Source organism: Mus musculus, chromosome 17 (assembly GCF_000001635.26).
Source record: "Mus musculus strain C57BL/6J chromosome 17, GRCm38.p6 C57BL/6J".
NCBI lineage: Eukaryota > Metazoa > Chordata > Mammalia > Rodentia > Muridae > Mus > Mus musculus.
Genome location: NC_000083.6, coordinates 25,946,379 through 25,962,414, shown reverse-complemented (window position 1 = coordinate 25,962,414; position 16,036 = coordinate 25,946,379). Strand labels below are relative to the sequence as shown.

At 56.1% G+C, this 16,036-nt stretch overlaps 2 protein-coding genes and 1 long non-coding RNA gene across 18 annotated transcripts in view; 2 read left to right on the top strand and 1 right to left on the bottom strand.

The window, feature by feature from the left end:
* Window positions 1-4,051, top strand: part of Capn15 (calpain 15) — a 27,511-nt gene extending 23,460 nt beyond the window's left edge. For 3 of the 14 annotated variants that reach the window (XM_017317570.2, XM_006524607.3, NM_015830.2), the window contains 7 exons: window positions 336-461; window positions 543-695; window positions 1,604-1,765; window positions 1,852-2,078; window positions 2,184-2,350; window positions 2,430-2,608; window positions 2,682-4,051. In XM_017317570.2, the coding sequence (XP_017173059.1) occupies window positions 336-461; window positions 543-695; window positions 1,604-1,765; window positions 1,852-2,078; window positions 2,184-2,350; window positions 2,430-2,608; window positions 2,682-2,859 (1,192 nt within the window). In that variant the 3' untranslated portion in view covers window positions 2,860-4,051. Of the gene's footprint in view, window positions 1-335; window positions 462-542; window positions 696-1,603; window positions 1,766-1,851; window positions 2,609-2,681 lie in introns of all 14 variants that reach the window. The other 11 variants (XR_003952150.1, XR_003952149.1, XR_001782087.2 and 8 more) reach the window with 6 other exon arrangements.
* D630044L22Rik (RIKEN cDNA gene D630044L22 gene) overlaps window positions 1-10,943 on the bottom strand; it is a 12,139-nt gene extending 1,196 nt beyond the window's left edge. The window contains exons 1-6 of the long non-coding RNA NR_152187.1: window positions 9,657-10,943; window positions 3,087-3,171; window positions 2,241-2,706; window positions 700-885; window positions 427-578; window positions 205-353 (exon numbers count right to left, since the gene is read on the bottom strand). This is a non-coding gene — a long non-coding RNA (RIKEN cDNA gene D630044L22 gene). The remainder of the gene's footprint in view (window positions 1-204; window positions 354-426; window positions 579-699; window positions 886-2,240; window positions 2,707-3,086; window positions 3,172-9,656) is intronic.
* A930017K11Rik (RIKEN cDNA A930017K11 gene) lies at window positions 9,842-16,036 on the top strand. 3 transcript variants are annotated; one of them, XM_030249394.1, is made up of 3 exons: window positions 9,842-10,735; window positions 13,815-14,923; window positions 15,174-16,036. In XM_030249394.1, exons 2-3 carry the CDS (start codon window positions 13,854-13,856, stop codon window positions 15,817-15,819), a joined length of 1,716 nt encoding a protein of 571 aa, XP_030105254.1. In that variant the 5' UTR covers window positions 9,842-10,735; window positions 13,815-13,853; the 3' UTR covers window positions 15,820-16,036. The 3 variants fall into 3 exon arrangements, with proteins under 3 accessions (XP_030105254.1, XP_030105253.1, NP_001344948.1); XM_030249393.1 differs by having other exon boundaries at window positions 9,842-10,740; NM_001358019.1 differs by having other exon boundaries at window positions 9,850-10,424; window positions 15,174-16,028.

Genomic DNA, 16,036 nt, shown 5'->3' with positions numbered 1-16,036 from the left:
CACAATATCCTGGGCAGCTTTGTGAACCTTGACATCCCTCTCCCAAGGCCTAGGAGAGTATAGATCCAAAGACTTACAGAAGCCCTGGGCCTGAGAGAGGATTCTAAAATCCATACCTACAGCTGAACTTGGGCAGTACTCCTGCCCACCGCTTCAGGCCTAAGCCTTCAGAAGCCCAAGTTGCTCCAGCCCATGCCTTCTCACCTCATCCAGAGTGGGCCAGTACTTCCTGAAAGCATGTGTCATGTGGGTCACAGCACACCGCATATTCAAGGAGGGCGGTCTCCCCTGCTGTCCATCCATTTCATCAGCCAGGGGTTACTCTGCCCACACAGGTTCCTCATGGGTGCGTCCTGCGGGGGAGGTAACATGAAGGTAGATGATGCTGCTTACGAGAGCCTGGGTCTGCGCCCCCGCCATGCTTACTCTGTCTTGGATGTTCGTGATGTTCAGGGCTCCAGGTAGGGGCCCAATTGGCTGAGGGTGGATAAGTGTGTTGGCACAAGGCACACAGCTTTGGTTCTCAGTCCTGTGATCCACAGGCTCCTGCGACTCCGGAACCCATGGGGCCGTTTCTCCTGGAATGGCAGTTGGTCAGATGAGTGGCCACACTGGCCAGGGCACCTGCGAGCTGAGCTCATGCCACACGGCAGCAGTGAGGGTGTCTTCTGGATGGAGTATAGTGACTTTATCAGGTACCTGCATGCCTCACCCATCCTGTGGCTAGAGCATCTGGGAGCTGGTCTAGATAAGCAGCTTGTCTGGGTCCCAGCTCCTGCAGGCCTCTGAATGGCAGCTCCTGGTCTACCCAAGGAGCTCTGTGTAAGTCATTCTGCTTCTTGTGGTGTCCAGAAAATGAGTCAGTTTGCTTCACTGTGACACACACTGGAGAGGAACAATTTAAAACTAGTAGCACACCACTGTAATCCTAGTGTTCCAATGCCTGAGGCTGAGGCAGGAGGATCCCAAGTTGTTCCTGAAGGACTTAGTGAGTTCCAGGCCAGCCTGGGCTTTATGAATTCCCATCTTTATTTATATATATATGTGTGTGTGTGTGTGTGTGTGTGTGTGTGTGTGTGTGTGTGTGTATTTCACTCGTGGCTTCCAAGTTTCAGCACATGATCAGCTAACTCCATTGCTTTAGATATGGTGAGGCAGAAGGATGTGGCAGAGCAAAGTTGCTCATCCCATCGCCTCCAAGAAGCAGAGACAGACAGGAAGAGCCATGTATACCCTCTGTTTCCTGCTTGCTTCAACCAGGCACCACCTCTCGATAGCTTTTCCATTCAACTATGAACTCACTGATGGCTTCACCCACCAATGAGGTTAATTCCCTCCTGGCTGCAGTAGCCCCAGCAGCTGGGGAGCAGACACTTCACATACAAACCACAACAGAGCAGCAGCCTAGAGGCTTGCCTCCTGGCCAGAGAACCTTTTCTGGAAAGATGCTGGGGCTCCTGGGGCAGGGAGGGAGTGGTAGGAGACAGCCTGCTATGAGTGCTAGAAGCTGAGCACCAAGGGCCCTGGTGTGAGTGAGCAGGGCACCCCAGAGCAGCCCCATTGGGTTGTGCTCTGCTCAGTCACTCTTTCCCTCACTGTTTAGGTACTTCGACTCTGTGGACATCTGCAAGGTGCACTCAGACTGGCAAGAGGCACGGGTTCAGGGCTGTTTCCCAAGCACTGCCGGTGGGCCTGTGGGTGTGACAGCACTCACAGTGCTGGAGCGTGCCTCACTGGAGTTTGCCCTCTTCCAGGAGGGCAGCAGGTAGGTAACAGGATGGCCACTATACCAAGCTAGGAGTCCATGGCTGTGGCCACATGAGCACCCAGCCTATTGTTTCTGGCCCTCAGGCGCTCGGATTCAGTAGACAGCCACCTCCTGGATCTGTGCATCCTAGTGTTCCGGGCCACTTTTGGCACTGGTGGCCGCCTGAGCCTGGGCCGCCTCTTGGCCCACAGCAAACGTGCTGTTAAGAAGTTTGTGAACTGTGATGTCATGCTGGAGCCTGGGGAGTATGCTGTGGTATGCTGTGCCTTCAACCACTGGAACCCTGCTCCACCAGGGCCCCCTGCCCAGGGTAAGGGCCCCAGCCAGATGAGGCCCACACCCTCCTTCCCAACCTCCGAGCCCCAAAGCCCACCCACGGGAAAGCTGCTGGCTCCCTTATCCACACCCCCCACAGCCTCCAGCCCCTCAGCAGGGGTCCCCCGAGGTGCCCCCGAGCCACCCGGCCACGTACTCGCAGTGTACAGCTCCAGGCTGGTCATGGTGGAGCCGGTGGAGGCGCAGCCAACCACACTGGCCGATGCCATCATCCTGCTCACTGAGAGCCGGGGCGAGCGGCATGAGGTGGGTGGGGTCCTGATGGGGGAGGGCAGAGGGTGGGCAACCACCAGCCCTGGCCCACCCACCCTGTGCCTGTGCCCAGGGTCGAGAGGGCATGACCTGCTATTACCTGACTCATGGCTGGGCGGGACTCATCGTGGTAGTGGAGAACCGGCACCCCAAGTCCTACCTGCATGTGCAATGTGACTGCACCGACAGCTTCAATGTGGTGTCCACACGTGGCAGCCTGCGCACCCAGGACAGTGTACCACCCCTGCACAGGTGGGTACCTGCTGTTTTCTTGCCTACCCTAGGCCCTGCTCTTCCACTGGTCCTCATCAGCCCTCTCCTGCAGGCAGGTCCTGGTGATCTTGTCTCAGCTGGAAGGCAATGCTGGATTCTCTATCACCCATCGCCTGGCACATCGCAAGGCAGCCCAGGCCTTCCTCAGTGACTGGACAGCCTCTAGGGGTACCCACAGCCCCCCACTCACACCTGATGTGGCCGGCCTACATGGACCCCGGCCACTGTGACTGCAGTTCCCTAGGGCAAGGGCTGTGTGCAGATCTACCCACCTGCCCCCCTACATGCACTTTATGAGGGAGACCCCCAATGGAGGATGCTTGAACCAGAATCTCAGGACCCTGCCCAGGGAGCCGCCAGCCACAGGGTGCAGCCTCCCTTGGGCCTCCCTCCCCTCCTATCCCACCCCAAGTACCCTCAGTACCCCACCAGGCCTCCCAGCTGCCATGCAGAATACCTCGAACCGGGTGGGCTTCATTCCAGTACTTCTGTCTTGAGCCCTGGGGACAGCTTCAGATGGCCAAGGCCCAAAGGGGGCGGCCCTGTGAATATGGGGTCACTTATTATGGAGAGGCAGCCCAGATAAATGTTCGCAGAACCAGTCCGGGTTTTAGAGGCCATGCCCTGCTCGCCGTGAGAACCTGGGCAACCCTTTGTGGGGCTCAGATCTGCTGCTGCTCCCCTTGTTTGTTCCCAAGCCCAGCTCCCTGCCCTAATGATCAGGGTCCTGATAGCCCTGGCATATGAGCAGTGCATTGCAGGAAGCAGATGCCTGGTGGCCATCGGCCAGGGCTTGGGGACAGCTACACCTCCTGCAACACTATGCAATTCCTGGAGCACCTGCCAGGATCGAAGCCATGATGGAGCCACAGGACAGGAGCCAGTCCCAGCCCTGCTGTCTGGAGAAGTGCTTTGTCCTTAGTTTCCCTGGCCACAGTCAGCTCTGCCCATGGCCTCAGTCTGTCCACAAAGAGGGATACCCCCTACTCCGGTCCTATCACAGGCACATGTAAGGTGTGACTGACTACTCCCTCCCCTAGATGAGGGAGCCAAGCTGCCCACCTGCCCAGCATTCCCTCAGCTGCTTGTCAAAATCAGAGCCCTTACCTGCCACATGGACGCCTGAGTCATTTCCTGGGCCACTGTTGTGCAGCCCCCTAGGTAGGGGCAGCTCCCAAGCCCACTGTCCCTGCCTCCATGGGGCTTGCTAGGGTTTTTATACCTAGAGAAACATTCCCCTTCCCTCTGGGCCTCCTTTTACTCTGAGCTGTGAATATTTTTAACCCTGTAAATAGGACCAGCTCTTCGAACACAGAGACTATTTTATCAGCTGTCAGTCCCTTCCTTGTTCGATGATGCACCCCATAGGCCATTTCCACTCAGGCTCCACGGACCAAATAAAAGTGTTTTGTTTTGTAAGAAGCTTGCATTCTGTTGTCACCCTTCCAGTACCTACACACACAGAAACAGGTTCCTCCAAAGGCCAGGGTGGATAAACCTGGATAAACTCCAGAGGAATACCAGGGGTTGTAAGGTGACAGTTCTTGCTTCTGCCTAAGGGTCAGGTGAGCCATGACCCAGCCAGACTCCTCAAGCATTAGTGAACATACAGGTGTAACAGAGGCTGGAGCCCATCTCCAGGGTTTGAGCCCCACAGCCAGGAAGGACCAACATAGTAGGCAGGACAATGTGTATGTGAGTATTTTTTTTCCTCCCTGCACTGGGGGGGATGAAGGCTGTCTAAATCCATCAGTCACCAAGAAGGAGCAGATGGAGCCAGAGGGTGAGTGAGGCTGTAGCTGCTGCTCTCTTCTTGGCTGGTGTGCTGTGTCCCCTCCCAGCTTGGTTCAGGCTGGGCACATCTCATATCACAGGTGACGCTAAGCTGCTCAGCCCATCTCTGGCCAGCAGCCCAGGCCCCTTCAGGAGCTGGAGGATGCCCCTGGGCAAGCGGGGGCTGGGGGTTCACGTCCAGAGTGCACTGCGTAAGAGGCCTGTCACAGGCCAACCCATCGAATGTGAAAGCAATTAAAGCCACCAGCAGTGTTCGCTCCAGGCGGGCCTCGGGCAGCGGGGCAGCTGCCACAACACATCTCACCTCGCCGCCCACAGCGCCTTCCCTGCCCCTATGCGGCTGCGCACCAGGCTGGACCTCTTACAGTGGAGGGGCACTTTTGGCAGGAGCCAGTTCTGGGCATCTTTGGCAGCCAAAGACCAGCTCCTCTAGAGACCCCTTTCCTCTGCCCTACTCACCTGGTACCCACCACACTGGCCTGTGCAACTCCAGCCCCCAAAACAACTCAAGAGAAAGGCCAGGATTTTCTCAGGGCAAGATGGAGGTCCAGCCACTGCATGTTCATCCACTCTGGTTAGTCTCAGCAAACGTTTACCTTCCCTTTCCCCTCCATGTGGACCCCAGCATATGGGGGAGGGGGAGCTGGGGGGCATTCAGAGGGGAGTTGTACACATAAGTAAAACTCTTGGACTAGTATTGGGAGGGGGCTGGGCCTCCTCAAAAGGCTACTTGATTCTGGTTAGGGTAAAAGGCCTAGAGAAGGGAGGTAGTGCTGACTGGTCAAAGCAGACTTTACACTCCAGTCTCAGCAGGCTAGGCTAGACTTTGGTAGATTGTCCTGTGTCCTGTGCAGGACGTCACAAAGCCCAAGAGAGCAACAGGATTAGTGACTAGCACAGTGGACACAGGGGTTGTAAGGCTCACGGGCCTTGTCTGTGACCACCTCATCTTCACAGCATTTCCCATGCTTCTATGTCGACAGTTCTAGAAGCCATCAACCTGTTCTTGGTTTCCCTCAAATCCCTAGTCCTCATTGGCCCTGTGTCCCTCTGGTCCTTTCTCTTGGGCCTACTGTCTTCATTGCTAGCCGTTGTGGCCTTCCCAGGGCGGGCAATGGCATGTTCTCACTTGCGAGGCATCCCTGTCAGAAGCACTTAGTGTACAAATTAGCCATGGCCTCCCTGCCTCCCTGCGCAGAGCTCTGAGCGCTGGGCTGACAGGGCTTCAGCTCCCAGCCCTCTTCTACCTGCCTGGGGCGCACAACAGCCTGGTGTGGACCCCTGGCCACCACCCACAATCAATCAGGAGGTTCCTGATGACCAACCAGAAATTTCCTGAACCCCAAGTTAAAAGGGGTGCCCACCACAGGGTTCATTCAGTGAAATTGTGGGGACTTCAAAGCTGAGGCCCAGCTCTTGGATTACTCCAGGAGTAGTAAAAACCCTAGTGTTGAGAGCAGTAGAGGGCCTAAACATAGGGACAGCTCACAGGCCCCCCACTGCCCCACCCGCCATCCTGCCTGCCATTCAGGCAGGGAAAATCATCTGTGACAGGCCCAGGAAGGCTGGCCCCGGGGGCCGCAGAGCACCGCACACAGCTCCACTTCCCAACATATGGCTGCTGTCGGCCCCAGGCACTGCTCAACCAGTGCCAGGCTCAGAGACCGGGTGGGGGCCTTGGCAGCCTGAGCTTGTCCCATCCACCTGGACAGGCCGGCTGCTACCTCTAAAGGAAGAAGCCCCTGTCCAGCTGGAATGTTCCCATGCTCCCATGACACAGGTCCCCAGCACACACAGGCCCCCAGCATATACAGCCCCCAGCACACAGCACACACAGGCCCCCAACACACATAGGGAGTTTACAAACATCACACACACACACAAGACACCTGGCTCAGATCCTCCAGGGAATATTGGAGTGTCACCCATCCAGTTTCCCAGGACATAGTGGTAGCCCTTTTCTAATCCAGGTTGTTGAATAAGCCAGCATGTCCAGGAATAGATGACTCAGACCTCCGGGAGAAGACTTCCTAGGTTTCTCTATGGCCCCTTTATTGGCCCCACCCACGTCGTCCCCTCCACAGCCCTATGTAGTCTCCAGATCCTGCTGCCTCTCCTATACTGTGTACTCCTACACTGCAGCTTTCTGGGGCCATCAAAACCTGCAATCTCCAGCTGGTACAGAACTTCAGGCATGATCCCATCTCTGCAGTCAAGTCCTCAGCCTGCCTACAGTCCCCAAGGACACTTTGAATGTACAAGAGAGATGAAACCCCAAAGATATCTTTCTCTCTGGAAGGGCGATTTCACATGGACTCTAGATGTCTTGTGCTCATAGGGTACAAAATGAGCCGTGGTGTGGCGCTCTGTGACACTGACCTCCTCTAGAGCTTCACGTTAGCTGTCAGTCCATGGAGTCCTCTGTGCACAGGCTTTAGACCCTGTTTAGCTCAATCCACTGTCCCTCTGCCCATGGTGAAATACTAGCCAGTCCAGCCCCTACATGTTTTGCTGAGGGAGTGTCTGAGACAGTGCAGGGTCCAGCTCACAGCCCCCAGCACACACAGGCCCCCAGCACACAAAAGCCCCCAGCACACAGCACACACAGGCCCCCAGCACACAAAAGCCCCCAGCACACAGCACACACAGGCCCCCAGCACACACAGGCCCCTAACACACACAGGCCCCCCAACACACACAGGCCCCCAGCACACAGCACACACAGGCCCCCAGCACACACACGCCCCCAGCACACACACGCCCCCAGCACACACAGGCCCCCAGCACACAGCACACACAGGCCCCCAGCATATACAGCCCCCAGCACACACGGGTCCCCAGCACACACAGGCCCCCAACACACAGCACACACAGGCCCCCAGCACACACGGGTCCCCAGCACACACAGGCCCCCAGCACACAGCACACACAGGCCCCCAGCATATACAGCCCCCTGCACACACAGGTCCCCAGCACACACAGGCCCCCGGCACACACAGGCCCCCAGCATATACAGCACACAGCACACACAGGCCCCCAACACACACAGGCACACAGCACACACAAGCCCCCAGCACACACAGGCTCCCAGCACACACAGGGCCAATGCTAACAGAGGTGACAGGTGGGCAGCCATGGGCAGATCAAGCTGAGGTTAGTGACTGAAATAAGTAAGTCTCCAGCTGAGGGTAAAGGCAAAGCCCACACCAGGAAAGAATACCTGGTCCCTGTCCTAGTGAAGGACCTAAGAGTGGCCTAAGACTGGGGGGGGGGGGGGCGGGGGGTGCTCTCTACTCTTGAGCAGAGAGGGCTGCTGCTTAGGGAATGTGGGCAGGGTCTCAGGTTCAGACTGACAAGCAGAGGCCGGGTGGCACACGCCTTTAATCCCAGCACTCGGGAGGCAGAGGCAGGCGGATTTCTGAGTTCGAGGTCAGCCTGGTCTACAAAGTAAGTTCCAGGACAGCCAGGGCTACACAGAGAAACCCTGTCTCGAAAAACCAAAAAAAAAAAAAAAAAGATAACAGACTGACAAGCAGAAACACAAACACAAAGCTATGGGGCCTCAGCCACCCATCAGGAGGTATGGCCATCTCCTAGAGCTTATGGTCCCCAACTCCCAAAGGGTTGGATAGAAGGCCCAAGAAGAGTCCTCGTGTGAGGAAGGAGAGGAAAGGGCAATCACGAAAGGCTGTATGTGCCTGCAAGCCCCTTAGGCAGGAGGTGGACGACTGTCAGACACACACTGTCAAGCTCTCCAGACCTACATGAGCAAGCCCAGAGCTCAGGAGTCTAGGAAGCACAAATATATCTCCAGGGGAAAGATATCTGCCTGGAGAGATGGCTCAGTGGTTAAGAGCACTGACTGCTCTTCCAGAGGTCCTGAGTTCAATTCCTAGCAACCACATGGTGACTCACAACCATCTGTGATGGCATCTAATGTCCTCTCCTGATGTGTCTAAAGACAGCTACAGACAGCTACAGTGTGTACTCATATGCATAAAATTAATAAATTATTCTTTAAAAAAAAGAATAGAAAAATACCTTGAGGTTGTTTTGGGTTTTTGGTTTTGGCTTTGTTTGATTAGGTCTCTTCCTCTCCTCTCACTCAAATTTCTAAAAAGGCCTATAAAAGGTGGTACTGCGGGGCATGTGGGCCCTCCACTTCCCTCCCACTTTTCCCATTCTGGATATCTATCTGTCTCACTTCTCCGGGCCTCCATAGAGCTGGCCTAGGCAGTGATCATCCCTAGGGCTGTCAACCTCATAAGTGAGATGCCACATGGCAGACCTCTTGGTTTCTTCCACAGGCCACAGGCTCAGTCACCTGAGCTACACCGGGCTTTACTCCCTGGATGCCAGAGCCAGGCCTCCTCTGGACAGTGGTCACATCCTCCAGCCTGCCCCTATTGGCAGACAGCCTATTCCCTAATTCCCAAAAAGAGGATCGCTAGAGTACAGAGGTGTCCTTGAGAAAAGAAAAAGGGCCATGCCTAGTGTCCCTACTCTCCTTGTCTCACAGTGACCTGACTCTGCACTCATTTCTAGTTAGTGCCCATGAGGAGCTGGTCTTCTGGCCCTAGGACTACTGGCACAGTGGCCATTCAAGCTGTCTCCCGGCCCCAGGCCACCTGCATGGTCAGCTGATTAGCTGAGCCAGGCAGGCAGAAAGGAGCATGCTGTACAATTCATACGTAACACCACTTCCAGCTCTGGATGTCCCTCAGTTGGGAGTGGGCTGCCTTTGAGGAAGGTGGCATGGAGACAGAAGGAAACTAGACTGGAGAGGCCCTGCTCCTTAACCGGCAGTAACCTTTGAGCGTTGGCCAACAGCTGAGCCCTGGCCATTATGTCTGCCACACAGACATGGGACCAGAAGTACTGATGCTTGTTGCCCTGAACCCTATGACTGCCCTGTGTACCAACCCAGAATCCCTAGAGAGATTTCACTTCTTCCACAAATCTCAACTGGGGAAATCCTAGGAACCAGTAGTGAGCCTGGACGAGCCTTAGGGTCCCAAGAGTCTTTGGACCTCAGCCTCCACAGGGCAAGCCTGGGGCAACAATCACCCTTCTATGCTTGAAAAACCATGCAGCACACCTCTGGGCTAAGTTATCCTCCCCAGTCACAGGCTGACTCCAGAGAGACGGACAGAGACAGACAGACACACAGAGACAGAGAGAGCAGGAGGGAGGGAGGGAGGGAGCCATGCCCACATGCACCCCTGGAACTCACCAATTACAATTACGCAAATTTCCCTGGGATCTGGCTAGAAGTGTGAGCCCAGATTTTAAGTTTTGACAACCCAGGAGCAGTTCTGGCCATGAAGACATTACAGGGAAGGGAGTTCCAGCATTCACTGTGTGCTCGGCATTCCAAACCCTCCTGGGTCCTTTGTCACCCCATAGCCCTTCCAGGAGAAGCCACCAGTGGGGATGAGGCCCTTCCGATAGTGGGCACTGGCACTGGATCTCCTAAAGCAGGGAGGAACCTCTTAGGACGTGAAGAGTGGGGGCTGGGAATGGCAGGATGTATCCAGGGGTAGGGGTGTCAGTGCATAGTGACCATCAGCGGGTAGAGCAAGGGGTGTGGGAGACGCCTCCTGTTTGGAGTAAAAGAACTACATAGGCTCCCTGGCTTGCCCAGTGGAAGCTGGCAAGGAGATATAGACTCCACCGCCTGAGCTCCGGGCTTTGGCCTCTCCTAGTCCGCTCTGGAGGCTCCCTGTCCTAGGGTTCAGCCCCAAGGCCCTGATTTGGGTGGGCAGGCGGCTGTCAGGGGCCAGAGCCCTGACTGATGCGTGCTGACGCCCCCTCTTGCCGCTGCGGGGACCCGGGAGACTTGGCTGCCTCTACGCACCCCCGCGGCAGCCTGCAGGCGTCGGGGGCGGGGACGGTGCCAGGCGCCCCTCACTCGGCCCCGCACCTGCGCGCCACTCCAATCTCTTGCGGCACTGTGGCGGGTCCGGCCTCGCTCCCTCCAGGAGCAGTCCCAGCGCGTCCGGTGAGTGCGCAGGGCAGTGTGCTAAGAGGTGGGAGTCGTCTGCGGCTGAGAGTGTCCCGCCTCCCGCGCCCAGCCCGGTCGGAGGTCGCTGCGTTTGGAAGCTCGCGCCGTGGCGCACGCGCTTCTCTGCCAACTTTGGTGGGCGCCTGCGAGTCGGCGTCGGGGAACGCGGGAGGAGGCGGCGGCGCCGTGGAGTTGCCGCCGCTTCTAGCTCTGGACCTCGGTTACCCCGCGGTGTTCGCAAGTAGGAAGTTTGACCCTTTGCCTGGCGCACATTTAGCAGACGCCGCAGGCTCGGTTCGGCGGACGCGGTAAGGTGAGCGGGCGGCACTTCCCGCGAAGTTGGGGCTCCGGCTCTGGACGGATGCATAGAAAGGGCTGCTTGTGATCCCAGCACCGTGAGGGCTCGTCAGGGCGGCGCCCGCAGCGGGGAGGCAAAAGAAAGGTGTTGGGGTCCCAGCTATCCTCTTCAGCTCCCGCGCTCATCCCTGTAGGACACTGAGTCTCAAGAGGGTCAACGGATAGGTGGGCTGGCCCTTCCAGCTATTAGTTTTCCAGACCAGGCACGCAGCCAGGGAACCCATGCCAGGTCATTAGTTGGGGTTGGGGCTGGGGCCGGGCAGGATGAGTGTGCCTTTGTGTATGTGGGGGCTAGTGTAGGGATGTGCCCTGTGTTGGACCAGTGCCCAGCATCCTCTGGGTCTTGGAGAGGTCAGCACCTCGGGTGCCTGGTCTGGAGGGAGGCACAGGAGGAGCCCCAACCCCTGGATCCAAGGCCCCAGAAGGACCACCTAGTCCGGGCTGGGAGGTTAGTTTAAGCGGTAGCACCAATCCGCACAGCTGTGTGGCTCCCAGGGCTGGGTGATCGATGGCCCCTGCACAGACGCCTCTGTTGCCTGAGCACACATGCCTATCTGTCATCACATCTTGCAGAAGGGGGGCGGGGGTGAGGTGGCGGGGGGGGGGGGCGGGATGCAGGCAGAAGAGACTGCTTGTATACATGCCAAGTCCAGGCTAGATCTGCAACCCTCCAGGGGGCCCCTGACCCTTTCCTGAGCCAGCATCCACCACCCAACCTTTGAGTCTCCCTCAATGTATGTTTGCTCAGTCATCTCTAGAGCCCAGGCTGGCCATGTGAACTCTGTGTGATTCCCAGCCTTCTGGCATGCACTGCTTTCCACCCATCTAGCTGTCTACCTAAGGGGTGCCCACCTGATCTTAGGTGGGACTAAAGGTGAATATCTATCATGGGCAAAGTGTAATGGCCAGCATGCAAGAGAGCTGAGTTCAGCAACTGCCTTCCGCTCCCGTCCCTGCTGTTCAAATCATGCGGCACATGTATGTCTGCATCCATGATGAGTTTGTGACCAAGTGTGAGTTACCAGTCATGTCTTCATGTGTTTTCGGGCATAGTCTGTAATGTAGGTATACTGTCGTGAAGAGGCACATCCATCCTGAGTGGGAAGTGGTGTGGATGTGCGTGTCCTTTGTGGCACACCCTGTGCCTGGTTAGCTCAACCATGCAGGAGCTGTTCCTTTAGGTGTAGAACAAGGATTCCTTGGGAATCTTGCACGCTTGTATGCACACACCCAAAGCCTATGTGCACACCCACCATACACAAGCTTGAGTGCTGGGAGAGTGGACAGCCCAGGTGGTGGCCCAGATGGAGTGAAGGGAGAAGTTTCTGAGCCAGTGTGCAGGACGTGAGGAGAAGAGGGTCTTGGCTGAGCACGGTCACTGCAGGCTCAGTCACTGACCTGCCTGAAGCCACCCAGATGGAGCTGGGTTGAGCAGGTGGCTGTGCCATGGGGCCATGCTGTGACATCCACTCCCCCCAGCCTGGATTTGCCTCATGTGTGGCTGAACCCCCTAAGAGACCTCCAGTGTGAACTTGGCACTTCACTAGCCGGCTCGGGTTACACACATGCACTTTCACACACATTTGTGCACATGTAGTGTTAGTCAGATCTCAAAGTTTCTGTTGGTTTCTAATCTCGGTGATTTGCTTCAGTTTCTGGTAGGGGCAGGTGGCTCAACCAAGGAAGTGTTTCTAGAGGGCCATCAGACTGGTGGCTCTTGCTACACATGGCTGCTCTCATTCTCTTACCAAATGCTCAGCGGGTACTGCCTGGTGCAAAGAGTAGAGACTAAATGGAGACCAGTTATCCCAGAAACTGGCCTGCAGGGCCAACTGGGCCCCAGCAGTGGGGATTTGTACAGGGTCACTTGGTAAATAAAATACATCCAGTTAAACTTAATTTTGGAGCTGGGCGTAGTGACACACACCTTTAATCCCAGCACTCAGAAGGCAGAGGCAGGTGGATTTCTGAGTTTGAGGCCAGCCTGGTCTACAAAGTGAGTTCCAGGACAGCCAGGGCTATACAGAGAAACCCTGTCTCAAAAAACAAAACAAAACTTAATTTCAGATAAACTATACTTTTTTAAAAAAATATTTATTTATTATATCTTAAGTACACCATAGCTGACTTCAGACACACCAGAAGAGGGCATCAGATTTCATTACGGGCGGTTGTGAGCCACCATGTGGTTGCTGGGATTTGAACTCAGGACCTCTGGAAGAGCAATCAGTGCTTTTAACCTCTGAGCCATCTCTCCAGCCCTAAACTATACTTTCTTAGCAATGACCTCTAGGTCCTCCCAAGACCATCCTTACCTTGCAAGCTTATCTATGTCTACCTGGATCAGAATGCCTAGCTGCCTCTATTTTCTCCCCCCCTTTTCTTTCTTTCTTTTTTTTTGGGGGGGGGGGTCGAGACAGGGTTTCTCTGTATAGCCCTGACTGTCCTAGAACTCACTTTGTAGACCAGGCTGGCCTCAAATTCAGAAATCTGCCTGCCTCTGCCTCCTGATTCCTTTTCTTTTTACAGAATCTCACTGTGTAGCTCTGGATGGCCTGGATCTCACAGCAACCCCCCTGCCTCAGCTTCCCAAATTATGGAATCACAGACTAGTGCCACCATATCCCCTCTCAAAAGAATGAAAGGTCTAAAGAACAAAGGTCGGGCTGGTGAGATGGCTCAGTGGATAAGAGCACTGATTGCTCTTCCAAAGGTCCTGAGTTCAAATCCCAGCAACCACATGGTGGCTCACAACTACCCGTAATGAGATCTGATGCCCTCTTCTGGTGTCTGAAGACAGCTACAGTGTACTTATGTATAACAATAAATAAACATCTAAAAAAAAAAACAACTAAAGAACAAAGATCAGAGGCTAAAGAACAAAGGTCAGAGGCTAAAGAACAAAGGTCAGAGGCCTTGGGGCAGGGCGGACTGTGGCTTCATGGGTTCTGATGCAGGGACCCCTAGCAACGAAGAGCAGAGAGTGCCAGGGCTTGGTGTTAACTGGGTCTTTGTCTTTCCTATCTGCAGGTGGCCATGATACCTGGGCTTGCCTGCTAGCAGGCTGCCATGTCTCGAGAGGCAGGTTCATGCCGAGTGGGCACGGGGACAAGGGCACGGTCACGGAAGCCCAAGAAGCCACATTATATCCCACGGCCCTGGGGCAAACCCTACAACTATAAGTGCTTCCAGTGCCCCTTCACCTGCCTGGAGAAGTCACATCTTTATAACCACATGAAGTACAGCCTCTGCAAAGACTCCCTCTCTCTACTGTTAGACTCCCCTGACTGGGCATGCCGCCGTGCGCCCCCCTCACCCAGGCCTCGGGTGCCCACCCCCAACTGCTCCACAGACTTCTCAGACCCTAGTAGCAAGCCAACTGAGCCAGATCTCATTGTCACTGACAGCTTTTCCCAGCGTCGTTCTGGCAGGGGCCCCAAACCTGGACCAGAGGAGTCGCCAGGGTCACTGCCCCCACTGGCTAGACCCATCCGGAAGGGTCCAGGCACCAGTGGCCTTTTGGCAGAGTCATGGAAGCCAGGACTGAGTGGTGGCATGCTGAGTGGGACTTTAGGGACTATAGCTTCAACCCCAGGCTCTGAGAGTAGTGTCCCCTGCTACCCACCACCTGCCCAGGGTGAGTTCCCTGAAGCCCAGAGCCTCCACTTATCATTGCTGGGTGTCAACTACCCTCTTGGCCCAGGCCTCTTTTCCTATCTGGGGCCCTCACTGGCTGCTGCTGCAGCCCACATGCCCTTCTTGGCCTCAGCAAGCCCTTTGCTGCCCCCCACAGCCTTCCCAGCCCCACAGACACCCGAGCGTCCAGGCCTGGCCCCCCGCCTGTACTACCCACTACTACTAGAACACAGCCTAGGACAATCATCAGGCAGGGCTGCCCCTGCCAAGTCCTCTGTGCCCCTCAAGGGGCCTCCTGGGGCTCTGTCTGCTCCTGGGCTGCTGAAGGTGCCTGTGCCAGGGCCCGGGGGACCCTGGCCCCATGGTACTTCCAGAGACCCAGGGCATGAAGGAGAGCTGGGGAGAGTGACTCAGAGCAACCCGCAGAAGAGGCTGCCCACGGGCAACATGCCTGAGCTCCCAAAGGCCCCCTTGAACCTGGCAAAATTTGGCTGTCAGAGCAGGTGAGTATCAGGAGTTTTGGGTCCTAGCCTGGGGGTGTTAGGGGTGGGCTGGGTGGGAGGCTAGGCCATCTTCACCTAACTCACTAGAGTAGAGACTTCAGGCAGAGGGACCTGATACCAGATAGCCCTGTTTACACTGGAGCTCTTATTTTCCCTGGGGTATGGGTAAAACTGAGCAGAAGATACTCTAGGGCTAGAGGGACAGACACTAAGGGCAAGGATAGCCTTCTAACTGGCTTCTTCTTCTCAGCCTGCCGACAGGCTCCTCCCTCTTACTCTGGCCTGAGGACAAGGAGCCAGGTGACCCTGAGGCCTCAGGTCCTGAGTTCCACCTTCTGCAGCATCCACAAGGCCAAGGGCTAGGAAGTACAGTCCCAGTGGGAGAGGACCTGACCCAGGCCTTTGGTGACTATGCCAGAGTGGAGCAGTGCTTGGGGCAGCTGGCACCAGCTGGGGGTCTAGCCCCCAGACCTCTTCGGGAGCAGCTTGGCAAGATTCGCCGGGAGCTGTTCACTATCCATCAGGCGCTGGCCCGGGCTGCTCGTCCACTGGACACACCCTTGGACCTCTCAGTGAAGCGGGTACCTACCAAGGGAACTGAGGCACCCTCAGAATCCTGGAGGCTGCATGATCCAGGCCCTGTGCTGGCCAGGGGGACCTCAGAGCCCTCCAGCATACTGGGTCCAGTACTTGAGTCTTTCTCGAGCCGCACCACCAAGTGTGAGGCTGACTCCAGTGTCCCTCCTCCTGTCCTCCCCCTCCAGGCCCCCGAGGACCCTGTCATTCCTGGTAGTGGCTGGGGTAATCGGCTTGGAGCTGGCAGCTCCCAGACCCCTAAAGATACCCCGAGCTTACAGATCCTCCCAAGTGCTGACTTCTGTTCACAGCCACCATAGAGTATGGGTTCCTCTCCCTGACCTGGGCCCCGTTGTCTGGGCCTGTCCAGTGTCAGTATGCATGTGTTCTGAACAGATAACCGCCGCCCACCCAGACTCCCCCACCAGCCCGTGGTAGAGACTTACCTATGTGTTCACATGGACATAGCAAGGTCATGATTTATTTATTGAACAGAGTTGTGGACATTAAAATAGAAACCACCTTCAAACACCCCTA

Excerpts from the sequence above, each read along its gene's own strand:
- A930017K11Rik (XM_030249394.1), top strand. The coding sequence starts at position 13,854 with ATGTCTCGAGAGGCAGGTTCATGCCGAGTGGGCACGGGGACAAGGGCA. Across the intron at positions 14,924-15,173 it reads AAATTTGGCTGTCAGAGCAG|CCTGCCGACAGGCTCCTCCC; the intron begins GTGAGTATCAGG and ends TCTTCTTCTCAG.